At 39.8% G+C, this 24,191-nt stretch overlaps 1 protein-coding gene across 1 annotated transcript; it reads left to right on the forward strand.

Moving 5' to 3' along the window:
- The first annotated feature begins 1,138 nt into the window (after positions 1 to 1,138).
- ZNF396 (zinc finger protein 396) lies at positions 1,139 to 15,976 on the forward strand. Its single transcript, XM_010586766.3, is given in 5 exon segments — positions 1,139 to 1,558; positions 1,822 to 1,969; positions 13,564 to 13,596; positions 13,599 to 13,724; positions 13,727 to 15,976. Coding segments are annotated over 5 exon segments (1,017 nt in total). The 3' UTR covers positions 14,017 to 15,976.
- Positions 15,977 to 24,191: the final 8,215 nt, after the last annotated feature.

Genomic DNA, 24,191 nt, shown 5'->3' on the forward strand with positions numbered 1-24,191 from the left:
CAGCACTTATATTGATGAAAATTAGAAACAACTTAAATATTCTACAATAAAGAGATGTCGTTATCGTTGTCAGGTGCCGTCGAATTGGCTCCAACTCATAGTGACCCTGTGTACAACAGAATGAAATGCTGCCTGGTCCTGCGCGCTTCTCATGATCGTTATTATGCTTGAGGCCATTGTTGCAGCCACTGCCAGTCCGTCTCATTGAGGGTCTTCCTCTTTTTTGCTGGCCCTCTACTTTACCAAGCATGATGTCTTTCTCCAGGAACTGATCCCTCCTGATAGCATGTCCAAAGTATGTGAAATGTAATCTTGCCATCCATGCTTCTAAGGAGCATTCTGGCTGTACTTCTGAGATAGATTTGTTCATTCTACAACAAAGAGATAGTGGAGCATATATCTACATATTCACATATACATCTAGATAGATGTTATGGATGGGAAGTAGAATATGAAAATACATTCCTTAAGATGGAGAAATATATGATTTCTTTTGAATGTTTCTTTTAATGTCAAAATAATATTGTTGCCACAGTTAGTTAAAATTGAAAAAAAATTCACACAAAAGTACTTCTCTCATGAGACTATTAGAACTCTTTGCAGCAGGCTGGAGAAAATTAATCAGCTCTTTGAACCTGCTCCAGGGTCATAGCTTTTCTATAGGCCTTCCTTATTTCTACTCTCTGGGATCTCTTATACAATGCTGGCTGATCTCTTATTTTAATTTTCAGTCAGCCTGTGAGCCTGGTGTTCAGAATAAACTGGGAATTACTCATGCATATGAACTAGTGAGTCATAGCTCTTTGATTCTCTTAGAGAAAGTTGTTGCTGTTAGGGGCCATTGAGTTGATTCCAACTCATAGCAGAACGAAACACTGCCCGGTCCTGTGCCATCCTCACAATCATTGTTATGCTTGAGCCTAGAGAAAGAAATATTCTTCAAATCATGGTTTATATTAAGATTAAGGTCAGTACTTTCTGTACAGTCTTATGTTTCTATTCATACTGATGGTGTTCTAAGAAGCATGTTTTATTTGTCTTTGTTTCCGCTTGTTTCTTTAGTTGTATTAAGGAGTGTCCATAGGAGAGCTTCACGTCCTTGACAAAGCCTAGTTGTCCTGGACTATTCAAAGTCAAAATGTCTGCGTAGTTGAGAGAGTCACCAACACCCCTTCCACAAACTTCGGCAGAGCCTGATGGGATTCTGATAGTGAAGATGGAAGAGGAACAGCAGGCCTGCAATTGGGACTCCAGCCTCCATTGGAGCAGCTGCTGCAGCCCAGAGACCTTCCGCCAGCAGTTCAGGCAGTTTGGTTACCAGGATTCACCTGGGCCCCGGCAGACTCTGAGCCAGCTCTGGGAACTTTGTCATCTCTGGCTGAGGCTGGAGGTACACACCAAGGAGCAGATCCTGGAGCTGCTGGTGCTGGAGCAATTCCTGGCCTTTCTGCCCAAAGAGCTGCAGGCCTGGGTGCAGAAGCATCAGCCAGAGAAGGGAGAGGAAGCCATGACTCTGCTGGAGATTGCAGAGAGAGAGCTCGATGGGCCAGCAGAGCAGGTAAGAAGGGCATCTGTGGGGGTGAACGACCAGGCTGAGTCAGGAGCACTGCTCATCACTGGAGTTGAGCGGTTAAGTTGTATTCCCTCAGTACAACTGGATGAGTAGGGTGGCACATGTGCTCATGGGTATCCCAGAAAATGGAACCTAGCTCTACTTCTTTGCTCCCTTTTCCTATGTCCCAGTTTCTTCTCTATTGTTTTACCCTGAATTCCCAATATGATTTTCCTTCTTTAGCCTCAGTTATACCTAATTCATTCCAGGTCTTATTTTTTGGACGAAGAGGGGACATATTTGCAGAGAAGCTAGTGCCTTGGCGAGTAACTCAGGAGTTACCAAGCAGCCAGCTCAAACCCAGCAAGAAGCAGCTTCGGTGGGCATCGTGGGAATGCCACTCCTTAAGACAAAATGGTAGGGGCAGGATTCAGCTCACGGTGGGGGGCAAAGGTGGCATTTCAGCCCATTGCATACATCTTGACTGCTTTTTGCAAGGCATCTCAAATCCCCCCTCCATCTTCTCCTCAGGGCAGACACTTCTCTGTTACTCATCCTGCCAAACAAACACTGACAGTGTGTTGTTCTTTTTCTTTCTCACAGATTCTTATAATCCTTAGACTTTTAAATCTCTGACATCACCTTCATCAGAGTTTTCAAAGCTTTCTTAAGCAGCATAACGTTTTTCTCAAATGAAATCTTACTCGGAGTTCCAATATATAAAACAGATGAAAACACAGCTTCTCTGGCTGAAGTAGAAGCAAGCAGTCCCAGCCCATGGGGCCTCCCGCTCACCCTTATAAGAGGTCTGAAGCCTCTTTTACCTTCAGGCAGTCCCCAAGACCCTTCTGTGGGACTCCAAGGTACACAGTGTAAACACCACTGGTCTACATCATCATTTTCCTGTATAGCTCCTTGCTCAGTTACTGGTGGGATCTAGTGTCGCAATTGCCCATATTGCTGCTGAGATGACTTTACTCTCTTGTGGTGCTTTGAATATGTTTCCCCCACATCCTAAACCTGCCTTCATTACTGTTATATCACTTTTGACAAAGTTTCTCCAAAATAGTTGACACAGCAATCTGGTTTTCCATGGTGGATATTAAATAAATAAATGCTATTTATTTATTCAGAAACCCTGGTGGTATAGTGGTTAAGTGCTACAGCTGCTAACCAAAAGTTTGGCAGTTCAAATCCACCAGGCGCTCCTTGGAAACTTAATGGGGCAGTTCTACTCTGACCTACAGGGTCACTATGAGTCGGAATCGACTCAACGGCAACAGGTTTGGTTTGGTTTTTTGGTTTTATTTATTTATTCAGTATCACTATGAGTTGGAACCGACTTGATGGCAACAGGTTTTTTTTTTTTTTTTCGGTTTATGGGGGAAAAGGAGCCCTGGGGGCGCAGTGGTTAAGAGCTCAGCTGTTAACCAAAAGGTCAGCAGGTCAAATCCACTAGCCACTTCTTGGAAACCCTATGGGGCAGTTCCACTCTGTCCCATAGCGTCACTATCAGTTGGACTCAAACTTGACAGCAATGGGTTTTTTAGGCATGGGGGAGCAGGAGAAAGACATGATAAGGTGGGGATCAAGCAGGGTAGGGCACAGAGTCTTAGAAGAGTGGAGAAGGCCTCTCTGACGAAGTGATATGCGTGCTGAGACGCTCCGTCTTAATGATCATCCTGGAGAAGGTGGGAGCCAGAAATGAAAAGGAAACCCCAGCTGGGAGGATCACCTCCTCTTTCTTCACCACTGCTTGTGTTTCCAGAGGGGCAGGGGGAACAGTAAGCAGCTGAGCAAGGTTAGAGCTTTTAGAAATTAAAGGAAATTTTAAAATTTAGAGAGATTTAGAAAACAGATTGTCATCCTTACTTGGTAGGTGCCTGCTCCGACAAGGATTGACTGGCTCTGTTTATTGGGAACTTAATACTTCCAGTCTAGAAATTACCCTGGCTTAACTAAGAGAAAAGTCAAAGTCTTCACACTCCATCAAGATAGGGAGGGAAACCATTCTGGCCTCAGTGGCTTTGTTTTGTGCTGACTACAGAAGTGATCAGCCTCAAAGCCAGGTCCTGGGCTCCCTGTTTTGGCAAGAACCATGTTCTACCAGCCAGTGTCTTCACAGAGGCCTTTCCCACAGTTTTTAAGATGTGTAGAAATTTTAAACAGAAAGCAGAAGGTCCCAGGGTCTTGCAATACAAGGCAGAAAGAACCAGGATCCTGTGATGGGATAACAGAAGCATTCCTTAAGGTCACTGCATGATTTTTGTGGTACTGAGTCAGGTTTTCTCAAAGCTTCTGCGTATGACCTTGGTCTCAGTGGTCAAGTGCTAACTCTTGCCAGGATTTTGATAATGGTGACTAAACATCTAGGTCACTTTGGAATATGAGCTATAAAAAAATGAATTTGAGACTGAATCCTAACCAGTTATGAAATTATTTCTATTTAAATCGGTAACAATAAATTACCATACTTATGAATAAATGCAAGAGATATATTCTTTTTTTTAAATTGTGCTTTAGGTGAAAATTTATAGCTCACGTTAGTTTCTTATACAAAAATTTATACACACATTGTTATGTGACCCTAGTTGCTATCCCGTACTGTGACAGCACACTCACCCTTTCCACCCCTGATTTCCCATGTCTGTTCAACCAGCTCCTATCCCTTTCTGCCTTCTCATCTCGCCTCCAGACATGAGCTGCCCATTCAGTCGCATGTATCTACGTGAACTAAGAAGTGATACTCTTCACGAGTATCACTTTATGCCTTATAGTCTGAAGAGTTGGCTTCAGGAATGTTTTTAGTTCTGGGTTAACAGAGTCCGGGGGCCGTGTCTTCTGGGGTTCCTCTAGTCTCAGTCAGATCATTAAGTCTGGTCTTTTTACTAGAATTTGAGTTCTGCACCCCACTTTTCTCCGCTCTGTCAGGGACTCTTTGTTGTGTTGCCTGTCAGGGCAGTCATTGGTGGTAGCTGGGCACCATCTAGTTCTTCTGGCCTCAGGCTGATGTAATCTCTCATTTATGTGGCCCTTTCTGTCTCTTTGGCTAATATTTTCCTTTTGTCTTTGGTGTTCTTCATTCTCCTTTGCTCCAGGTGAGTTGGGACCAATTGATGAATCTTAGGTGGCCGCTCACTAGCTTTTAGGACCCCAGACACCACTCAACAAAGTGGGATGCAGAACATTTTCTTAATAAGTTTTGTCAAGCCAATTGACTTAGATGTCTCTTAAAACCGTGGTCCCCAGACCCCTGCCTCTGCTACTCTGTCCCTCGAAGTGTTTAGTTGTGTTCAGGATACTTCTTAGCTTTTGGTTTAGTCCAGTTGTGCTGACTTCCCCAGTATTGTGTGCTGTCCTTCTCTTCACCTAAGCCAAATCTTTTCTACTATCAAGGTAGTAAATTCCCCTCTCCCTCCCTCCCCACCCTTGTAACCATCAAAGAATGTTTTCCTCTGTTTAAGCCTTTTCTTGAGTTCTTATAATAGTAGTCTTATATAATATTTTTCCTTTTGCGACTGACTAATTTCACTCAGCATAATGCCTTCCACATTCATCTATGTCATGAGATGTTTCAAGGATTCATCATTGTTCTTTACCATTGTGTAGTATTCCACTGTGTGAATATACCATAATTTGTTTATCCAGTCATCCGTTGATGGGCAGCCAGGTTGTTTCCATCTTTTTGCTATTGTGAACAGTGCTGCAGTGAACATGGGTGTGCATCTATCTATTCATGTGAGGGCACTTATTTCTCTAGGATATATTCCAAGGAGTGGGATTGCTGGATCATATGGTAGTTCTATTTCTAGCTTTTTAAGGAAGTGCCAAATTGATTTCCAAAGTGGTTGTACCATTTTACATTCCCACCAGCAGTGTATAAATGTTCCAGTCTTTCCACCACCTCTCCAACATTTATTGTTTTGTGTTTTTGGATTACTGCTAGCCTTGTAAGGGTGAAATGGTATCTCACTGAAGTTTTGATTTGCGTTTCTGTAATGGCTAATGACCCTGAGCACTTCCTCATGTATCTATTAGTCATCTGAATGTCTTCTTTGGTGAAGCGCCTGTTTATATCCTTTGCCCATTTTTTAGTTGGGTTATTTGTCTTTTTGTTGTTGAGGTTTTGTAGTATCTTGTAGAGTTTAGAGATTAGATGCTGATTGGATTTGTCGTAGCCAAAGAATTTTTTCCCCAGTCTGTAGGTTGTCTTTTTATTCTTTTGATGAAGTCTTTGGATGAGCATAAGTGTTTGATTTTAGGTGCTCCCAGTTATCTAGTTTTTCTTCAAGTATTTGCGCATTGTTAGTTATGTTTTGTATTTTGTTTATGCCATGTGTTAGGGCTCCTAGCATTGTTCCTATTTTTTCTTCCATGATCTTGATTGTTTTAGATTTTATATTTAGATCTTTGATCCATTTTGAGTTAGTTTTTGTGCATGGTGTGAGGTATGGGTCTTGTTTCTTTTTTTTGCAGATGGATATCCAGTTATGCCAGCACCATTTGTTAAAGAGCTGTCTTTTCCGCATTTAGCAGACTTTGGGCCTTTGTCAAATATCAGCCGCTCATAGGTGGATGAATTTACATCTGGATTCTCAATTCTGTTCCATTGGTCTCTCTAACTGTTGTATCAGTACCAGGCTGTTTTGACTACTGTGGCCGTATAATAGGTTCTAAAATCAGGTAGTGTGAGGCCTTCCACTTTGTTGTTCTTCTACAATTATGCTTTCCTTATCCAGGGCCTCTTCTCTTTCCATATGAAGTTGGTGATTTGTTTTTCCATCTCATTAAAAAATGTTGTTGGAATTCGGATCCCGATTACATTGTATCTGTAGATCACTTTGGGTAGAAGTGACATTTTCACAATGTTAAGTCTTCCTACCCATTAACAAGGTATGTTTTTTCCACTTTCGTAAGTCTCTTTTGGTTTCTTGCAGTAGTGTCTTGTAGTTTTCTTTGTATAGGTCTTTTACATCTCTGGTTAGCTTTATTATTAAGTATTTTATCTTTTGGGGGGCTATTGTAAATGGTATCCATTTGGTGATTTTCTCTTCAGTGTTCTCTTTGTTGGTATAGAGGAATCCAGCTGATTTTTATGTGTTTATCTTGAGTTCTGATACTTTGCTGAAGTCTTCTATTAGTTCCAGTACTTTTCTTATGGATTCTTTGAGGTTTTCTGTGTATAAGATCATATCATCTGCAAATAGGGATACTTTTACTTCTTCTTTACCAATTTGGATGCTCTTTATTTCTTTTTCTTGCCTCATTGCTCTGGCTAGGACCTTCAGCACAATGTTGAGTCAGAGTCCTAATGAAGGGCATCCTTGTTTGGTTCCCATTCTCAAGGGGAATGCTTTCAGACTCTGTCTATTTAGGATGATGTTGGCTGTTGGCTTTGTATAAAGGTCCTTTATTGTGTTGAGGAGTTTCCCTTCTATTCCTATTTTGCTGAGAGTTTTTTTCATGAATGGGTGTTGGACTTTCTCAGATGTCTTTTCTGCAACAATTGGTAAGATAATGTGATTCTTGTCTTTTATTTATGTGATGGATTACGCTGATAGTTTTTCTAATGTTGAACCATCCCTGCATACCTGGTGTGAATCCCACTTGGTCATGGCGAATTATTTTTTTTGATATGTTGTCGAATTCTATTGGGTGTAATTTTTTTGAGGATTTTTGTGTCTATGTTCATGATGGATATTGATCTGTAATTAATTTTTTTGTGGTGTCTTTACCTGGTTTGGTATCAGGGTTATGCTGGCTTCAAAGAATGAGTTTGGGAGTATTCTATCCTTTTCTATGCTCTGAAATACCTTTAGTAGTAGTAGTGTTATCTCTTCTCTGAAAGTTTGGTAGAATTCTCCAGTGAAGCTGTCAAGGCCAGGGCTTTTTTTTTCTTGGGAGTTTTTTAATTACCTCTCCAATCTCTTCTTTTGTTATAGGTTTATTTAGTTGTTCTGCCTCTGTTTGTGTTAGTTTAAGTAGGTAGTGTGTTTCTAGAAATTTGTCCAGTTCCTCTAGGTTTTCAAATTTGTTGGAGTACAATTTTTCATAGTATGCTATTATGTTTCTTTTAATTTCAGTTGGGCCTGTTGTGATATTGTCTATCTCGTTTCTTATTTGGTTTATTTGCTTCTTCTTGAAATTTTTCTTTTGTTAGTTTGTCCAGTGGTTTATCAATTTTGTTGATCTTTTCAAAGAACCAGCTTTTGGTCTTGTTAACTCTTTGAATTGTTTTTCTATTCTCTATTTCATTTATTTCTGCTTTAATTTTCATTATTTCCTTTCTTCTGGTGCCCACAGGCTTCTTTTGCTGCTCTCTTTTTTGTTCAAGTTGTGGGGTTAACATTTTGATTTTGGCCCTTTTTTCTTTTTGGATGTGTGCATTTATTGCTATAAATTGACCTCCGAGCACTGCTTTTGCTGTGTACCAAGTGTTCTGATAGCATGTGTTTTCATTCTCATTTGTTTCTGTGAATTTCTTTATTCCATCCTTAATTTCTTCTATAACCCAGTAGTTTTTGAGCAAGGTGTTATTTGGTTTCCATGTATTTGATTTTTTTTCCCTTGATTTTTCTGTTATTGATTTCTACTTTTTTGGCTTTATGGTCAGAAAGGATGCTTTGTAATATTTTAATGTTTTGGATTCTGTTAAGGCTTGCTTTGTGGCCTAATATGTAGTCTGTTCTGGAGACTGTTCCATGTGCATTGGAAAAGAAAGTATAGTTAACTGCTGTTGGGTGGAGTATTCTGTGTATGTCTATGAGATCAAGTTGGTTGATTATGGCGTTTAGATTTTCTGTGTCTTTATTGAGTTTCCTTCTGGATGTTCTGACCTTCACCAAAAGTGGTGTGTTAAAGCCTCCTTCTACTGTTAGAGTTCGTTTTATGTATTTTGGAGGCCTGTCATTGGGTGCATAAATAATTATTATGGTTATGTCCTCCTGGTGAATTGACCCTTTACTCATTATGTAGTATCTATCTTAGTCATCTAGTGCTGCTATAACTGAAATACCACGAGTGGATGGCTTCAACAGAGAAGTTTATTCTCTCACGGTCTAGCAGTCTACAAGTCCAAATTCAGGACACTGGCTCCAGGGGAAGGCTTTCTCCGTTGGCTCTGAAGGAAGGTCCTTGTCATCAGTCTTCCCTTGGTCTGGGAGCATCTCAGCACGGGTACTACAGGTCCAGAGGATGCATTCTGCTCCTAGCACTGCTTCCTTGGTGGTGTGATGTCCCCCGTGTCTCTCTGCTCACTTTTTTATATCTCAAAAGAGATTGGCTTAAGACACTATGTAATCTTGTAGGTCTCATCAATATAACTGCCACTAATCCGTCTCATTACATCATAGTGATAGGATTTACAACACATAGGGAAATCACATCAGATGACAAAATGTTAGACAAACATACAATACTGGGAATCATGACCTAGCCAAGTTGACAGATATTTTGGGGGATACAGTTCAATCCATGAGTGTCCTTCCTTATCCTTTATGGTAGATTTTGCTTTAAAGTCTGTTTTGTCAGAGATTGGTATTGCCACTCCTGCTCTTTTTTGATTGTTGTTTGCTTGATATATTTTTTTTTCCATCCTTTGAGTTTTAATTTGTTTTGTGTCTTTGAGTCTAAAGTGTGTCTCTTGTAGGCAACATATAGACGGGTTGTATTTTTTAATCCATTCTGCCACTCTCGGTCTCTTTATTGGTGCATTTAGTCCATTTACATTCAGTGTAATTATTGGTAGGTATGAGTTTTTTTTTTTTTTTATGAGTTTAGTGCTATCATTTTGATGTATTTTTTTGTGTGTGTGGTGTTGACAAGTTTCTTTGTTCCACTTAATTTTCTGTGCTGAGTCATTTTTCTTTATGTATTTTCTTTTCATCTTTTTCATCGCTGTTGATTTTGTATTTGCTGAGTCTTTATCTTTTTCTAGTTTTTTATTTTGATGCATAGGATTGTTAGTTTCCTTTGTGGTTACCTTAATATTTACCTCTATTTTTCTAGGTTTAAACCAATCTTTTATTTCTTGATATCACCTCGACTTCCTCTCCATATGAGAGTTCTATGACTATGTTATTTAGTCTTCCTTTTTTGTTTTAATGTTGTCATCTTTTACATATTGACCTCTCTGTTTCCCTATTTTCAGTGTTTCAGCTTTGATTCATTTTTGTGACTTCCCTATGTGAGTTGATATCTGTTTGTTCTGTCCTGTGTTCTAGTCTTGAGTTGTTTTCTGATGTTATTGATTTTCTAACCAGAGGACTGCCTTTGTGTTTCTTGTAATTTTTGTTTGGTTTTTACAAATTCACTAAACTTCTGTTTATCTGGAAATGTCCTAAGTTCACCATCATATTTTAGAGACAGTTTTGCTGGATATATAATTCTTGGCTGACAATTTTTTTCCTTCAAGGCTTTATATATGTCATCCCATTGCCTTCTTGCCTGCATGGTTTCTTCTGAGCAGTCCTAGCTTACTCTTATTGACTCTCCTTTGTAGATGATTTTTGGTTTATCCCTTGCTGCTCATAAAATTCTCTCTTTGTCCTTGGTTTTGGCAAGTTTGATTACGTCTTGGTGACTTTCTTTTTGTATCTACCTTGTGTGGGGTTCGATGAGCTGCTTAGATAGATATCTTCTCATCTTTTACAATATCAGGGAAGTTTTCTGTGAATAAATCTTCAACAATTCTTTCTATATTTTCTATTATCCTCCCCCCCAACCATTCTGGTACTCCAATCATTTGTAGGTTATTCCTCGATAGAGTCCCACATAATTCTTAGGGTTTCTTCATTTTTTTTAATTCTTTTATCGGATTTTTCTTCAAATATGTTGGTGTCAAGTGCTTTATCTTCAGTCTCACTAATTCTGACTTCCATTGCCTCAATTCTGCTCCTATGACTTTCTATTGAGTTGTCTAATTCTGAAATTTTTTTGTTAATCTTTTGGATTTCTGTTTGCTGTCTCTCTGTGAATTCTTGCTGCCTGTTAAATTTGTCAGTATGCTGTTATATAACCTTCTTAAGTTCCTGTGTTGCTTTGCCTGTGTGTTCCTTGGCTTGGTCTGCGTCTTGCCTGATCTACTTTCTGATCTATTGAAGAGCTTTTTTGAATTCTACTTCTGGTAATTCCAAGAAATTAACTTCCTCTGGGAGGTTTCTTGGTTATTTGTTTTGGTTGCTTGCTGAAGCCATCATACTCTGCCTCTTTATGTGAGTTGATATTGACTGTTGTCTCCAAGCCTTCTGTAAGTTATATTTATTTTATGTTTGATTACTGTGTCCTAGCTTCTTGTTTTATTTTGTTTCGATATGCCCAAATTGGCTGGTCATGGAGGTAGTTTGATTATTGGCATATTTGAAGCTCTCACATCCTGTCACCATGTGGTTAGAGGTATATGAGCCCAGGAGTCCATTTACTTTTCTTGTGTGGATTCAGCTTAAGTGTCCACATCGTTGGTCACTGAGTGTGTGGTGCAGGCTCTCACCTGTAGTCCTAGGTGGGCAGGGGTGGTTGGAGTAGGCAGAGGTACCTGGCTGCAGTTTGCAGTCATGTGCTGAGCAAGGCAAGGGGCTAACTGCTGCCCCCGAGTGTCTGGGTGTAAGGGATGTTCCTGTTCCCTAGAGCTCATAGGTGGGTGGGTTTTGCAGCCCGACTTTGGGCACCTAGTGCTGTTGGCTGTAAGGACTGGGAGGCACCACTTATTTTTGGACCCCTGTCTTGGGTGGCTAGGTGAAGTAGGTGGGACCACCAGTCCTCAGGCCATTGATGTAGGTAGGTGAGGATCTTTCTTAACGGGCAAACAAAAAAAATGAACCAAATCTATTGCTATTGAGTCAATTCCGACTCATAACGACCCTATAGGACAGAGTAGAACTGGCCCACAGGATTTTCAGGGAGCGCCTGGTGGATTCGAACTGCTGACCTTTTGGTTAGCAGCCATAGCTTTTAACCACTATACCACCAGGGCTTCCGCTTAATGGGCAGGGCCTGTCAAATGTCTCAAATCTGCCACTCCCGCTTATAGCTGTTGCAGTTGAAAATAGACTTCAGGTATATACCCCATTGTACTGTGCTAATGAGGGCCTATGCTGTTGAAATGGGCCCACACAGGTCTATGCAGGGATGAAAGACATTCAAAGTCCATGGACCCCTTATGCGTAGGCAATGAGATTATGCCTGCCCTGAGTTCCTGGCTTAGAGGAGCTGGCAGATTATTTTTTCCTATTTGTTGATTTGTTCTCTCTCCAAAGCCAGGAGAATGGCTTGGGGCATATAATGGGTCCTACTTCCAGCCCAGGGGGTGCAGCAATCACTGAAGCCTGACCGGAACTCAGAGCAGAGTGGGGAGATGGCAGGTAAATAAGAAAGAGGTACTTCCCAAAGGGGGGAAGGGTTTATTTTATCTGCGTGGTAGGTTAGGCGCTTATACTTACCTTTTGCTGATTCAGAGTAATTTTCCCCTGGTTCTGGAGGCTTGAGGAGACTCTCCGCCTCTCAGTTTCCCCTGATGTGGAAAACGTGTTCCTGGTGCTACTGCTTGGCTCAGCTCACGTGCGTTGGCTCATCCAGCCTGCAGAGTGCTGGCCAGGCCAGGTCTGGCAAATCCTTGCTGCTTCAGAACTGCGTCTCCCTCTCCCTGCCACTCAGTCTGACTGCTTAACTTTGTCTTTGATGTTCAGGGCTCCTAAATTGTCGTATACAATTGATTGACTTGTTTTTTCAGGTCTTTGATGTAAGAGGGACCACAAGAAGGGTCTGACTACTCTGCCATATTGGCTCTGCCTTTGAGATACATTCATTTTGTAATAATTATGTTTAGGCCCATTTTAAATTAATTTCTTGAACTTTTTTTCCTGTAAATTCATAGTTCTCTTAGCCATTGTCATACTCAGTCACTGACTTCTCTTCCTGAACCACCTTTCTCACATCATCTTCTGGCTAAGCCCTAAGAGGGCCTACAGCATTGCTTATCATCAGCAGGCTCCGGGTTAATTTCAGTCTACATTACCTCAGATAAATGTATCCTCATCAGTTGCAGTCAGTCCCAGCTAATTCGTGTCCACAACCATGTACAAAACTACAATACTTTTTTTTTTATAGACTCATTTTAAACTGCTGTCTTTCAGCACCTCAGTTAAAATGCCATCAAGAGGATGACTGAAGTGACTCCTTCAGTTAATACATCCAAATTAAATTGGAATAGTCACATACAAGTTATAGGTTCTTTTGGAGCTTCAGGCAACCTAACAGCCTGAGCTCAAAGGCCCTTTGTATCTAAGCAAATCTGTACTTATTCAGAATGGCTATAGCCAATAAACAGCTGTGTGCACTTTTCCATAGACATCAAATATAACACAAAATAATACAACAAACTGAGTCATTCAACCAGTACTGTAAAACAGAATTAGAGGTTTTTCTTAGATGGGTACCCTGTGCTACCCATGATCTTTTGAGGTGTCAGTTATCCTAGTCTGTAATTCTCCTTCTTTTTGCATAGCTTGTGTTTTCTATATTCTTTTTTGACCCCTTGACTTTCTTCAGCCCCTTTCTTTGCTTATTTATCCATTCATTTATCATTGTCAACCTTTTTTTTTTAATTGATACTCTTGTACTAAATCTTGCTTACTACTACCCACTGCCACATTTGGCTCCTTCTCATTGCTCCTCTGCATTTTCAGTAATTCCTCATCTTTTAGGTTCTTTCTTTTCCTGCAAACTTTCCTCAGTCTCTGAGATATCTTTTTACCCCTCCTCACTACTCTACGTTTTCCACAGAGCTTTGCATCTTTATAATTGACTGTCTCCTTAGGATGTAACCTTTCTCTTTGCCTTGTGCTCTCTATGGTATTTTCTGTCTTACCATCTCCATTGTCCACAATATGATGCTGTTTTACAAACATGCTAGCTGGTAATTAATCCATGCTTATTCCATTTAGATCATTCTGTTTCCCTGTCTTTCATTCTGAACAGAGAACTAGTGATACTTACTTTTCCGTTTATTATTTCAGATGGAGATACCAAAGCTAGAAGTGTGGAATCAGCTTCAGGCAAAAGACTTCTCCAGGCATAGAACTGCATTACGATGTTTCTAACACCCTTTGTATGAATGCTTCTCAGAGTTTCACATATCGAGGAACTTGCAAACAAAATGACAGATTGGAAAGAAGAAGGAAAACCCCTCTCGAAAAAAACAACACAAATGTGATGACTGTGGCAAAAACTTTAGTCAGAGTTCAGCCCTTATCCTACATCAGAGAATCCACAGTGGGGAGAAACCTTACACATGTGATGAGTGTGCAAAGGCTTTTAGCCGAAGCACTGTCCATATTCAGCATCGAAGAACTCACATGGGGGAAAAACCCTACAAGTGCCATGAATGTGGGAAAGCCTTTAGTCAGAGCTCAGATCTTTTCAGACATAAGAAAAGACACAATAGAGAAAAACTCCCATCAGTGTCATAGGGACTGAAAGTAATTGCTCAGTTTTTTCTACAGGGGAGATGACACAAGGCACAAACTCTTTGGTATAAATCAGTGGTTTTACTCGACACTGGTTTCCTTCAAGGGTCAAAGAAGCCATAGGGGAGGATGTAGAATACCTACATCACTATTGTTTGCTTTTCTGCTCATCAATACAATGTCAACTCAGATATTTGAGATTCCAAAGCCTAATTCAGATTTCTATCCCTAAGTAGCCCTTGAAAAGACATTCTCGGACAGGTTAATTGGTATATTCCTTGTTAGACAAGTACATTTTTTCCCTGTTGAGAAGGAATGTGTGAGTTACTTAGTACAAAAATGGTATCCTCCTCCATTTCATAACTTGAGCATTGGAATTCTAAAGACAAAAGATTAAACCACTTTACTTGTTTGCCTGCTTTCCCACATTGTCTTCTGTTACCAGATTCCAAATATAGTATTGAGGAGACCTAGAATAATATGTACTTCGAAACCTAGGCTTAATTGTCCAGTTGAAAGCTGGACAATGAATAAGGAAGAGTAAAGAAGAATTGATGCCTTACAATTATGGTGTTGGCAAAGAATATTGAATATACCCTCGACTGCCAGAAGAACAAACAAATCTGCCTTGGAAGAAGTACAGCCAGAATGCTCTGTAGACACAAGGTTGGGGAGACTTTGATGTACTTTGGACGTGTTATCAGGAGGGACTGGTTCCTGGACAAGGACATCACACTTGGTAAAGTAAAGGGTCAGCAAAAAGAGGAAGACCTTCAAGGAGGTGGATTGACACAGTGGCTGCAACAATGGACTCAAACATAGCAATGATTGTGAAGATTGTGCAGGACCTAGCAGTGTTTCGCTCTGTTGTACATAGGGTCGTTATGAGTTGGAACTGACTCAGTGGCATCCAAGAACAACACCACAAACCTGGTGCTATTGCAAATACAGTGTATAATGGAGAAGTGTACCATCGCTTGACTGGAAAAGGAAGCCCTTAACAGTGACAGCTATCTTATAGTATCCTGTGTGTCCCCTTTTCTGGCATAAATCACCTGTGAATGTGTTTCAGGCATCACGAGACAGTCTTTTCAGGATCTTACGCATTCTCAGTAAGATGAGTTTTTAGACAAGTCATGAAATGGGACTCTGGATTTTTGAAGTTCTTGTACAAAAGAGGAAGTCACTAAATTTCAACTTAAAGAGCCCACTACAGTCACTTATAAACAATTGTCGAACCTAACCATTATAGTTCATAAGTGTTAAGACAACAATTTTAGAGTATCTTGATTAGCAAGAAGTTTTACTCATATGAGATTCCCTGTTTAAAAATAAAATGACTGATTTGTATATTATTATTTTGATAGTATACAATGTAATGTTCTCTTTTCCAGGGATTCTTCATAAAACTGTTATGTATTACAGTAATACACATTGTGTTTCCCATGGTGCTACAGTTACCCAATATGGAGGGAAACATCAGAAGTGAAAGTTCTTGGAAGGAAGAGGGAAAAGGGAGGCTCATAGTGAACTTTGCCTGATTGGGATCCTCATGAAGCATAAACACTTCAGTCTCAGAAGGTACAACTCTATCTAGAGCTTAGAGTAACTCCAGAAATAAATGTGGGATTAATGTGCTTTGTTTAGTTACTATATTGGTAAATACGAGATAGTAGGGGGAGAAGCGAATGCAGATTTTCCTTGTAGAATTTTCTGAAAGTGATTGTGCCTTGTAGCTTTAGTGAATGTGAATATACATTGGGTTTTGTGTATTTTTCTATTATTAAATTGTAAGAGTCTTATTTTTTCTGGGGCTCATTCTATTTGTAATTGAAGAGGAACAAGGCATCCAATAAAGCAACAGATGCCTCGGAGATGTGTGTATTGTGACTTACTGCTTAATTATGGAAAGACAGAGTTTCTTAGGTAATATGAGAATAAAATGACAGAATGTAAATTAAGTGTTCTCAGGGAAATGTCTTCACTTGGTGCTGGTGTAAATTTCTCAAGGATACATTCTTTTCATTGTGAATAACCTGAACTTCTCCACCAGAACGTAGTGTGAATCATATCATTTAATTACAGATCAGAAGTGAATCTTTAAAAGGGTGTTTCTCTGTACTTTTAGTTATCCAGCTTTTACATAGGTATCCTGATGACTAGAAGGTTCTAGTTATCTAAAAGGAGAGTTCCATTCATGGCATGACTTGGGCTGACCTTGATAAAAATCAGTATGATAGTAACACACTCACTAATTTCCAGGGATAGCAAATACTCCAAAATGAAGTGGCGTGTTTTTTGATGAATTTCACTTCTTTGGGGCCTTCAGTGTTACCTAGTAATCCTATGCACCTTCTTTACCTCTTGTTCATTCTCTGCAGGGACCAGGTCAGTTATTCCCACTGTCGTCATATCTTCCTATATTAGTTAGGAATTCTTCTGGATGCAAAGTCAACCTTTGGTGGCTTGTACAAATAGGTGCTTACCACCAGAATCTGGAGGGTGGGTTGCTGCTGGCTCAATCAGCAGCTGGATGATGACTGATCTAGCTGGTGTCTGACCTTCTGGTCTTTCCCTTATGTTTGTTTTTTCAGATTTGTGAGAGAGCTGGCCCAACTCCAGGAACTACACCTGGGGTTAAGTCAGGAAAAAAGAGGAGAGAGGCGCCAGTCATGCCTGCCTTCTTTACCTGGAAAAGCAAAAAGCTTTAAAAAAAAAAAAAAAAACCAGCTAAAATTTCTTTATGTTTCCTTGTTGCAAGTGTAGCTGGTAAAGCGAGTGTTTTCAATTTCTACTCTGAAAGAAAGTAGGACAGGAGGGATCGGAAACTGTGCCATACTACCCCTTTGTCACCTTCCTTCTTCTGGACAGGTGACTAAGATTTTGCCTCCTGCATTATGGAAGGGGGAGGGAGAATGAGAACTATTACAACTGTCTGCCACCAAATTTGCCAACTTATCTGCATCCTCACCCATTATTTCCTCTTTCCTTCCTCTCAGAATGAAAGAGGGGTCTCTCTACTCCCTCACTATTCCTTTCCACTTCTGAGGAACCTTGACTGCCAGCAGTTATAGCCCCCTCTTCTTTCCTCACCCACTGCCTTCCTTCAGAATCCTTCCCTTCAACATTTAAATATTCTGATGTGAGCTACCCTTCAACCCCGTACGTTTCCAGCATATCCTTGAAAAATTCAGGATATTGGCTGATCCCTGGATGAGGAGAAGTGAAATGGTTTTAAACCAAAACTCCTTAATATGTTTCAGGCTCCTCGTGAGCTGACCACAGCTTACCTTTAAAGGCTTGTCTCCAGCCATTTCGAATTATTAGAAGTCCTTCTGCCTCTGGGCCTTTGCATATCTTTCTTTTGCCCATTACTCTCTTACCAGCTTCTACACATTATCTAATGCCTGTGTATTCTTCAGGGCTTAGCTTAGATGCTACTTCTTCCAGGAATCCTTCCCTAACACCCCAAGAGAAGGTGGAGAATCACCACCACACCCTCCCACTGATTCCATAAAAATCTGTCCTTATCTCTGAAGTAAAATATGAAATAAAATATTTTGAAAATATTAAACTTAAAATATGGGCCCAAGCAAGAGGAGAAGGATGAATGACACCTTAGGAAGGAAGAAGTCATTAGGTGGTGGTGTTGTTAGGTGCTGTCAAGTTGGTTCTGACTCATAGAGACCCTGTGTACAAAACAGCAAAACATTGCCTGGTCCTGTGCCATCCTCACAATTGTTGCTGTTTCAGCCCATTGTTGTAGCCACTGTATCAGTCCATCTCCTTGAGGGTCTTCCTCTTTTTCGCTGACCCTATGCTTCACTGTTGTTTGATTTCTTGACTGTTGCTTCCATGAGTGTGGATTGTGGATCTGAGTAAAAAGAAATCCTTAGAAATGAAATGCTCCTTAGAAGCTCCTTAGAATACTTTGGACATATTATCAGGAGGCACTAGTCCCTGGAGAAGGATATCGTATTTGGTAAAGTAGAGGGTCAGCGAAAAAGACCCTCAACAAGATGGATTGACACATTGGCTGCAACAATGGGCTCAACCATAACAATGATCACAAGGATGGAGCAGAACCTGGCAGTGTTTTGTTTTGTTGTATATAGGGTTGCTGTGAATCAGAAGCAACTCAACAGCACTAACAACAGCAATATACTTTATAAGCATGATATCCCTCTTCAGGGACGGGTCCCTCCTGATAGCATGTCCAAATACGTCAGACGAAGTCTTACCATCCTTATTTCTAAGGAGCATTCTAGCTGTAGTTCTTCCAAGATGGATTTGTTGGTTCTTCTGACAGTCCATGGTATAGTCAATATTCCTTGCCAACATCTTAATTCAAAGGCATCAATTCTTCTTAGTTCTTCCTTATTCACTGTCCAGCTTTCACATGTGTATGAGGTGATTGAAAATACCATGGCTTGGAACAGGAGCACCTTCGTCCTCAAGGTGACATCTTTGCTTTTGAACACTTTAGAGAGGTTTTTTGCAGCAGATGTACCCAATGCAATATATCATTTGACTTCTTGACTGGTGCTTCCATGGGCATTAATCATGGATCCACATAAAAGGAAATCCTTGACAACATCGATATTTTCTCCATTTATCATGATGTTGCTTGTTGGTCCAGTTGTGAGGATTTTTGTTCTCTTTTTGTTAAGGTGTAATTCATACTGAACATTGTAGTCTTTGATCTTCATCTGTAAGTGCTTCAAGTCCTCTTCACTTTCAGCAAGCAAGGTTGTATAATCTGCATATTGCAGGTTGTTAATGAGCCTTCCTCCGATAATGATGCCATGTTCTTCTTCAATAGTCAAGTTTCTCTGATTATTTTCTCAGCATACAGATTGAATAATTATGTTGAAAGGATACAATCCTGACGCACCCCATTCCTGATTTTAAACCATGTAGTAGCCCCTTGTTTTGTCCAAACGACTGCCTCTTGGTCTATGTACAGTTTCCACATGAGCACGAGTGTTCTGGAATTCCCATTCTTTGTGAAGTTATCCATAATTTGTTATGATCCACACAGTTGAATACTTTTGCATAGTCAGTAAAACACAGGTAAACATCTTTCTGATATTCTCTGCAGGGAATACTTTTCTATGATGAGAGAAGCTTTGGTCCCAACAGCATGGTGCAAATCCTCATTGATTTTACTCTGTCTGTGTCCTCTCACTGCTTTGACCAGGATTTAGGTGTAGTTGGGAGAAGTAAGCAGCACAGTGGGGAAACTCCTGCTTTATACCTGGAGGACTGGTAAAGAGGCCCCAGGGAGTTGTAAAGTGTTGGAGTTACTGTAAAGAGAAGGGAGATCAAGTATGATTCCTGAAGTTGTGTCTGAACTCCTTTGTCCACCTCTGAACTGTGCATCTGTAGATCTGACCCTAAACATTAGACTACAGACATTGAGAACTGAGCTACTGGGTAGACTACTTCCTAAGCCTCAGACTGGCCACTGGGTGGCACACACAAGGGACAGATCCAAATTACACTGGAAATAATTGAGAACTGAACTGACATTGGAACCATAGTCTACAGAATGCAAATAAGAACTTGTGGCCTGATCCTACCAGGTCAATTGCCTGCTAAAACAAATAAAAATCAACATTCTCCTTAGGATTTAACTAATTCACAGAATCTGATAACAATATTTAAAGGAGGATAAAATTCAAAATTACTTGGCATAGGAAGAAACAAAAAAAAAATTTCAATTTGAGAGGAAAAAGAAAATCAACAGACATCAACCCTGAGATGACAGATTTAGAATGACCAAAAAAGGTTTTAAAGCAGCTATTACAACCATCCTTAGGAAGTGAGGGTGAATGAATACAAAGGTAGGAAGCATACGGGAAAAGACAGAAGATATAAAGAAGAACCAAATGGAAATTTTAGAATTTTAAAATACAACCAAAATAAATATTACTGGATGGACTCAATGGCAGGATGGAGATGACAAAGAAAAGAGTCAGTGAACTAAAAGATACAGCAATAGATATTATCCAATCTAAGCAACAGAGAGAAAAAGATCAGGGGTTGAGGAGCAGAACAGAGCTTCAGGGACCTGTGGGACAATACCAAAAGTTCTAACGTTTGTGTCATCATATTCCTAAAAGAAGAAGAAAAAGATAATAGAGAAAAAGAAAGAATGGCTGAAAGAGATAAGGCTGAAAGTTCCCCAAATTTGACAAAAGACCTTAACTTACAGACATAAGAAGCTCAGCAAACCTAAAACAGGATAAACTCAAATACATGTGCAGACATAACCTAATCAATTGCTGAAAACTAAAAGAAATTCTGAAAGCAACAAGAGAAACAGGATACATTTTAAATAGTGAAAAGAACTATACAAATTAATGAAGATTTATCATCTGAAACTATGGAGGTCAGAAGGAAGTAGAACAACATTTTTAAAGTACTGAAAGCAGAACTGTCAACTCAGAATTCTATATACAATGAAAATATCTTTCAGAAATGATGGTGAAATAAATACATTCTCAGATAAAGGAAAACTAAGAAAATTTCTTACCAGCAGAAGTGCTCTAAAAGAAATGCTAATGGAAGTTCTTCAGAAGGAAGGGAAATGATACCAGAGAGAAACTTGTGTTATTAAGAATGAACAAAGAGCTACATAAATGTTAAAACAAAATGAAAGTACTATACATAGAAAACACCAAAGATTCCACAAAAAAAACTACTGGAACTAACAGAAAGATTCAGCTGAGTAGCAGGATCCAAGATTAACATACAAAAATCAGTTGGATTCTTATACACCAACAAAAAGAACTTTGAAAAAAAAATGAAGAAAACAATGCCATTCATACTAGCCCCTAAAAAGATAAAATACTTAGGAATAAATTTAACCAGGGATGTAAAAGACCTATACAAAGAATACTATAAACCACTACTGCAAGAAACTAAAGGAGACCTACATGAAAGGAAAAACATACCATGCTCATGGATAGGAAGACTCAACTTTGTGAAAATGTCAGTTCTACCCAAAGCAATCTACAGATATAATGCAATCATGATTCAAATACCAACAGCATTCTTTAATGAGATGGAAAAACTTATAACCAACTTTATATGGAAAGGAAAGAGGCCCCGGATAGCAAAGCATTATTGAAGAAAAAGAACAAATACAAAGCTTCGCACTACCTGATCTCAAAACCTACTATACAGCCATGATAATAAAAAGCCTGGTACTGGTAAAATGAAAGAACAGAATTGGAACCCAGACATAAATCCATCCACCTATGGTCAGCTCATCTTTGACAAAGGACCAAACAAAGTCCATTAAATGGGGGAAAAGACAGTCTTTTTAACCAATGGTGCTGGAAAACTGGAAGTCCATCTGTAAAAAAAAAAGAAAAGAAAAAGGACCCACACCTCACACTATATATAAAAACTAACTCAAAATGGATCAAAGACCAAAATATAAAACCTAGAGCAATAAATATCATGGAGGAAAAATAGGGACAATGCTAGGGTCTTAAAAGCCTGTGAGCAGCCATCTATCTACTGGTTCCGTCCTGTCTTTGGTGTAGTATCCCCTTGTTCTTTTCAAACGACTGCCTCTTGGTACATGTACATGTTTCCACATGAGCACAATTAAATGTTCGGGAATTCCCATTCTTTGCAATGTTACACATAATTTGCTATGATCCACACAGTCGAATACTTTTGCATAGTCAATAGAACGCAGGTAAACACCTTTCTGATAGTCTCTGCTTTCAGCCAAGATTCTGACATCAGCAATGATACCCCTGGTTCCATGTCCTCTGAAAGCAGCTTGAATTTCTGGCTGTTCCCTGACAATATACTGCTGCAACTGCTTTTGAATGATTTTCAGCAAAATTTTACTTGTGCGTGATATTAATGATATTGTTCGATAATTTCCACATTCTGTTGGATAACCTTTCTTTGGAATGGGCACAAATGTGGATTTTTTCCAGTTGGTTGGCCAGGTAGCTGTCTTCCAAATTTCTTGGCATAGATGAGTAAGTGGTTCCAGAGTTGCATCCGTTTCTTGAAACATCTTAATTGGTATTCAGTCAATTCCTGGAGCCTTGTTTTTCACCAATGCCACCAGTGCAGCCTGGAGTCCTTCCTTCAGTACCGTCGGTTCTTGATCGTATGCTACTGCCTGAAATGGCTGGATGTTGACCAATTCTTTTTGGTACAATGACTCTGTGTATACCTTCCCTCTGCTTTTGATGCTTCCTGTATCATTCAAAATTTTGCCCTTACAGTCCTTGAAAATTGCAACTAAAGGCTTGCATTTTTTCTTCAGTTCTTTCAGCTTGAGAAATGCCGAGTGTGTTTTTCCCTTTCGGTTTTCTAACTCCAGATCTTTGCACATTTCGTTATAATATTTTACTTTGTCTTTTCTCTAGCCGCCCTTTGAAATCATCTGTTCAGTCCTTGTACTTCATCATGTCTTTCATTCACTTAGCTGCTCTACATTCAAGAGCAAGTTTCAGAGTCTCTTCTGACGTCCATTTTGGTCTTTTCTCTTTTTCCTGTCTTTTTAATGACCTTTTGCTTTCTTTATGTATGATGTCCTTGATGCCTTCCCACAATTTGTCTTGTCTTTGGTCTTTAGTTTTCAAAGTGTTAAATCTATTCTTGAGATGGTCTCCAAATTCAGGTAGGATAAAGTCAAGGTTGTATTTTGGTTCTCCTGGGCTCATTTTGGAAACACTGGTGGCGTAGTGGTTAAGTGCTATGGCTGCAAAGGGCCAGCAGTTCGAATTTGCCAGGCACTCTTTGGAAACTCTATGGGGCAGTCCTACTCTGTCCTATAGGGTCTCTATGAGTCAGAATCGACTCGACAGCAGCCTGTTTGGTTTTGATTTTTTTTTTTGGACTCGTTTTAATTTTTTTCAGCTTCAACTTTGACTTACATATGAGCAATTGAGGTTGCCTATGTTGATTTTTTTTTAATGTTGATATATGCAAGGTTATCAGAAATTGACAAGGAGCTGTTCCCTACACTTAGGTTTCCCAGAGTTACATGGTATATCTTGACTCAATATCTAAGATGGCAACAGTGGCCACTGTTCAGGAAAGAGTCCATATAGGGGGCTTAGAAGGATGAGGTTTCTAAGTGAGTGCTGTTGGTCTGTGCCCTCAAAAGAGTAAAATTTTGTGAGGAAAAGCTAATTGGGGTTTCCATTCACCGTCTTAGAAAAAATTAGGAGTGATAAAACAGGCAAAGGGTTTAGTAAAACTTTGCAACATTTTTATCTTCCTCAAGTATTTTTGTTTGATTTTTAAAAAGTCTTTTTTGTTTTGCTGCATTGGTTAAACATGAAAACATTTAAAGCTGTCATAGATTGAACTATGTCCCCCCAAAAATGTGTCTATCAATTGGGCTGGGCCATGATTCCCAGTATTGCGTGATTTTCCTATATGTTGTAAATCCTGCCTCTATGATCTTAATGAGGGAGGATGGGTGGCAGTTATGTTAGTGATGCAGGACTCAACCTACAGGATTGGATTGTGCCTTGAGGCAATTCCTTGAGATATAAAAGATAGAAGCAAGCTGAGAGACAGGGGGACCTCATACCACCAAGAAAGCAGCACCAGGAGCAGAGCACGTCCTTTGGACCCAGAGTCCCTGCACCTGGGAAGCTACTCAGCCATGGAAGGATGAGGACAAGGACTTTCCTCCAGAGCCAACAGAAAGAGAAAGCCTTCCCCTGGAGGTGACATCCTGAATTTGGACTTTTAGCCTACTTTTCTGTGAGAAAATAAACTTCTCTTTGTTAAAGCCATCTACTTGTGGTATTTCTGTTATAGGAGCACTAGATAACTAAGAGAAAAGCAAAACAAAACAAAATAAAAATACCTTGAGCTGGAAGGCGGAGCCAAGATGGCAGAGTAGTCAGATGCTTCTGGTGATCTCTCTTACAACAAAGACCCGAAAAAAAAAGTGAAACGATTATATATGACAAGCTACGAGCCCAGAACATCAAAGGCAAAGTTAGAAAAAGGATGGTTCCTGTCTTGGTTCCTCCCGATAACATGTCCAAAGTATGTGAGATGAAGTCTCGTCATACTCCCTTTTAAGGAACACTCTGGCTATACTTCTTCCAAGACAGATTTGTTTGTACTTCTGGCCAAAACCCACTGCCACCAAGTTGCTTCTACCTCGTAGCAACTCC

Source organism: Loxodonta africana, chromosome 11, assembly GCF_030014295.1.
Source record: "Loxodonta africana isolate mLoxAfr1 chromosome 11, mLoxAfr1.hap2, whole genome shotgun sequence".
Taxonomy (NCBI): Eukaryota; Metazoa; Chordata; class Mammalia; order Proboscidea; family Elephantidae; genus Loxodonta; species Loxodonta africana.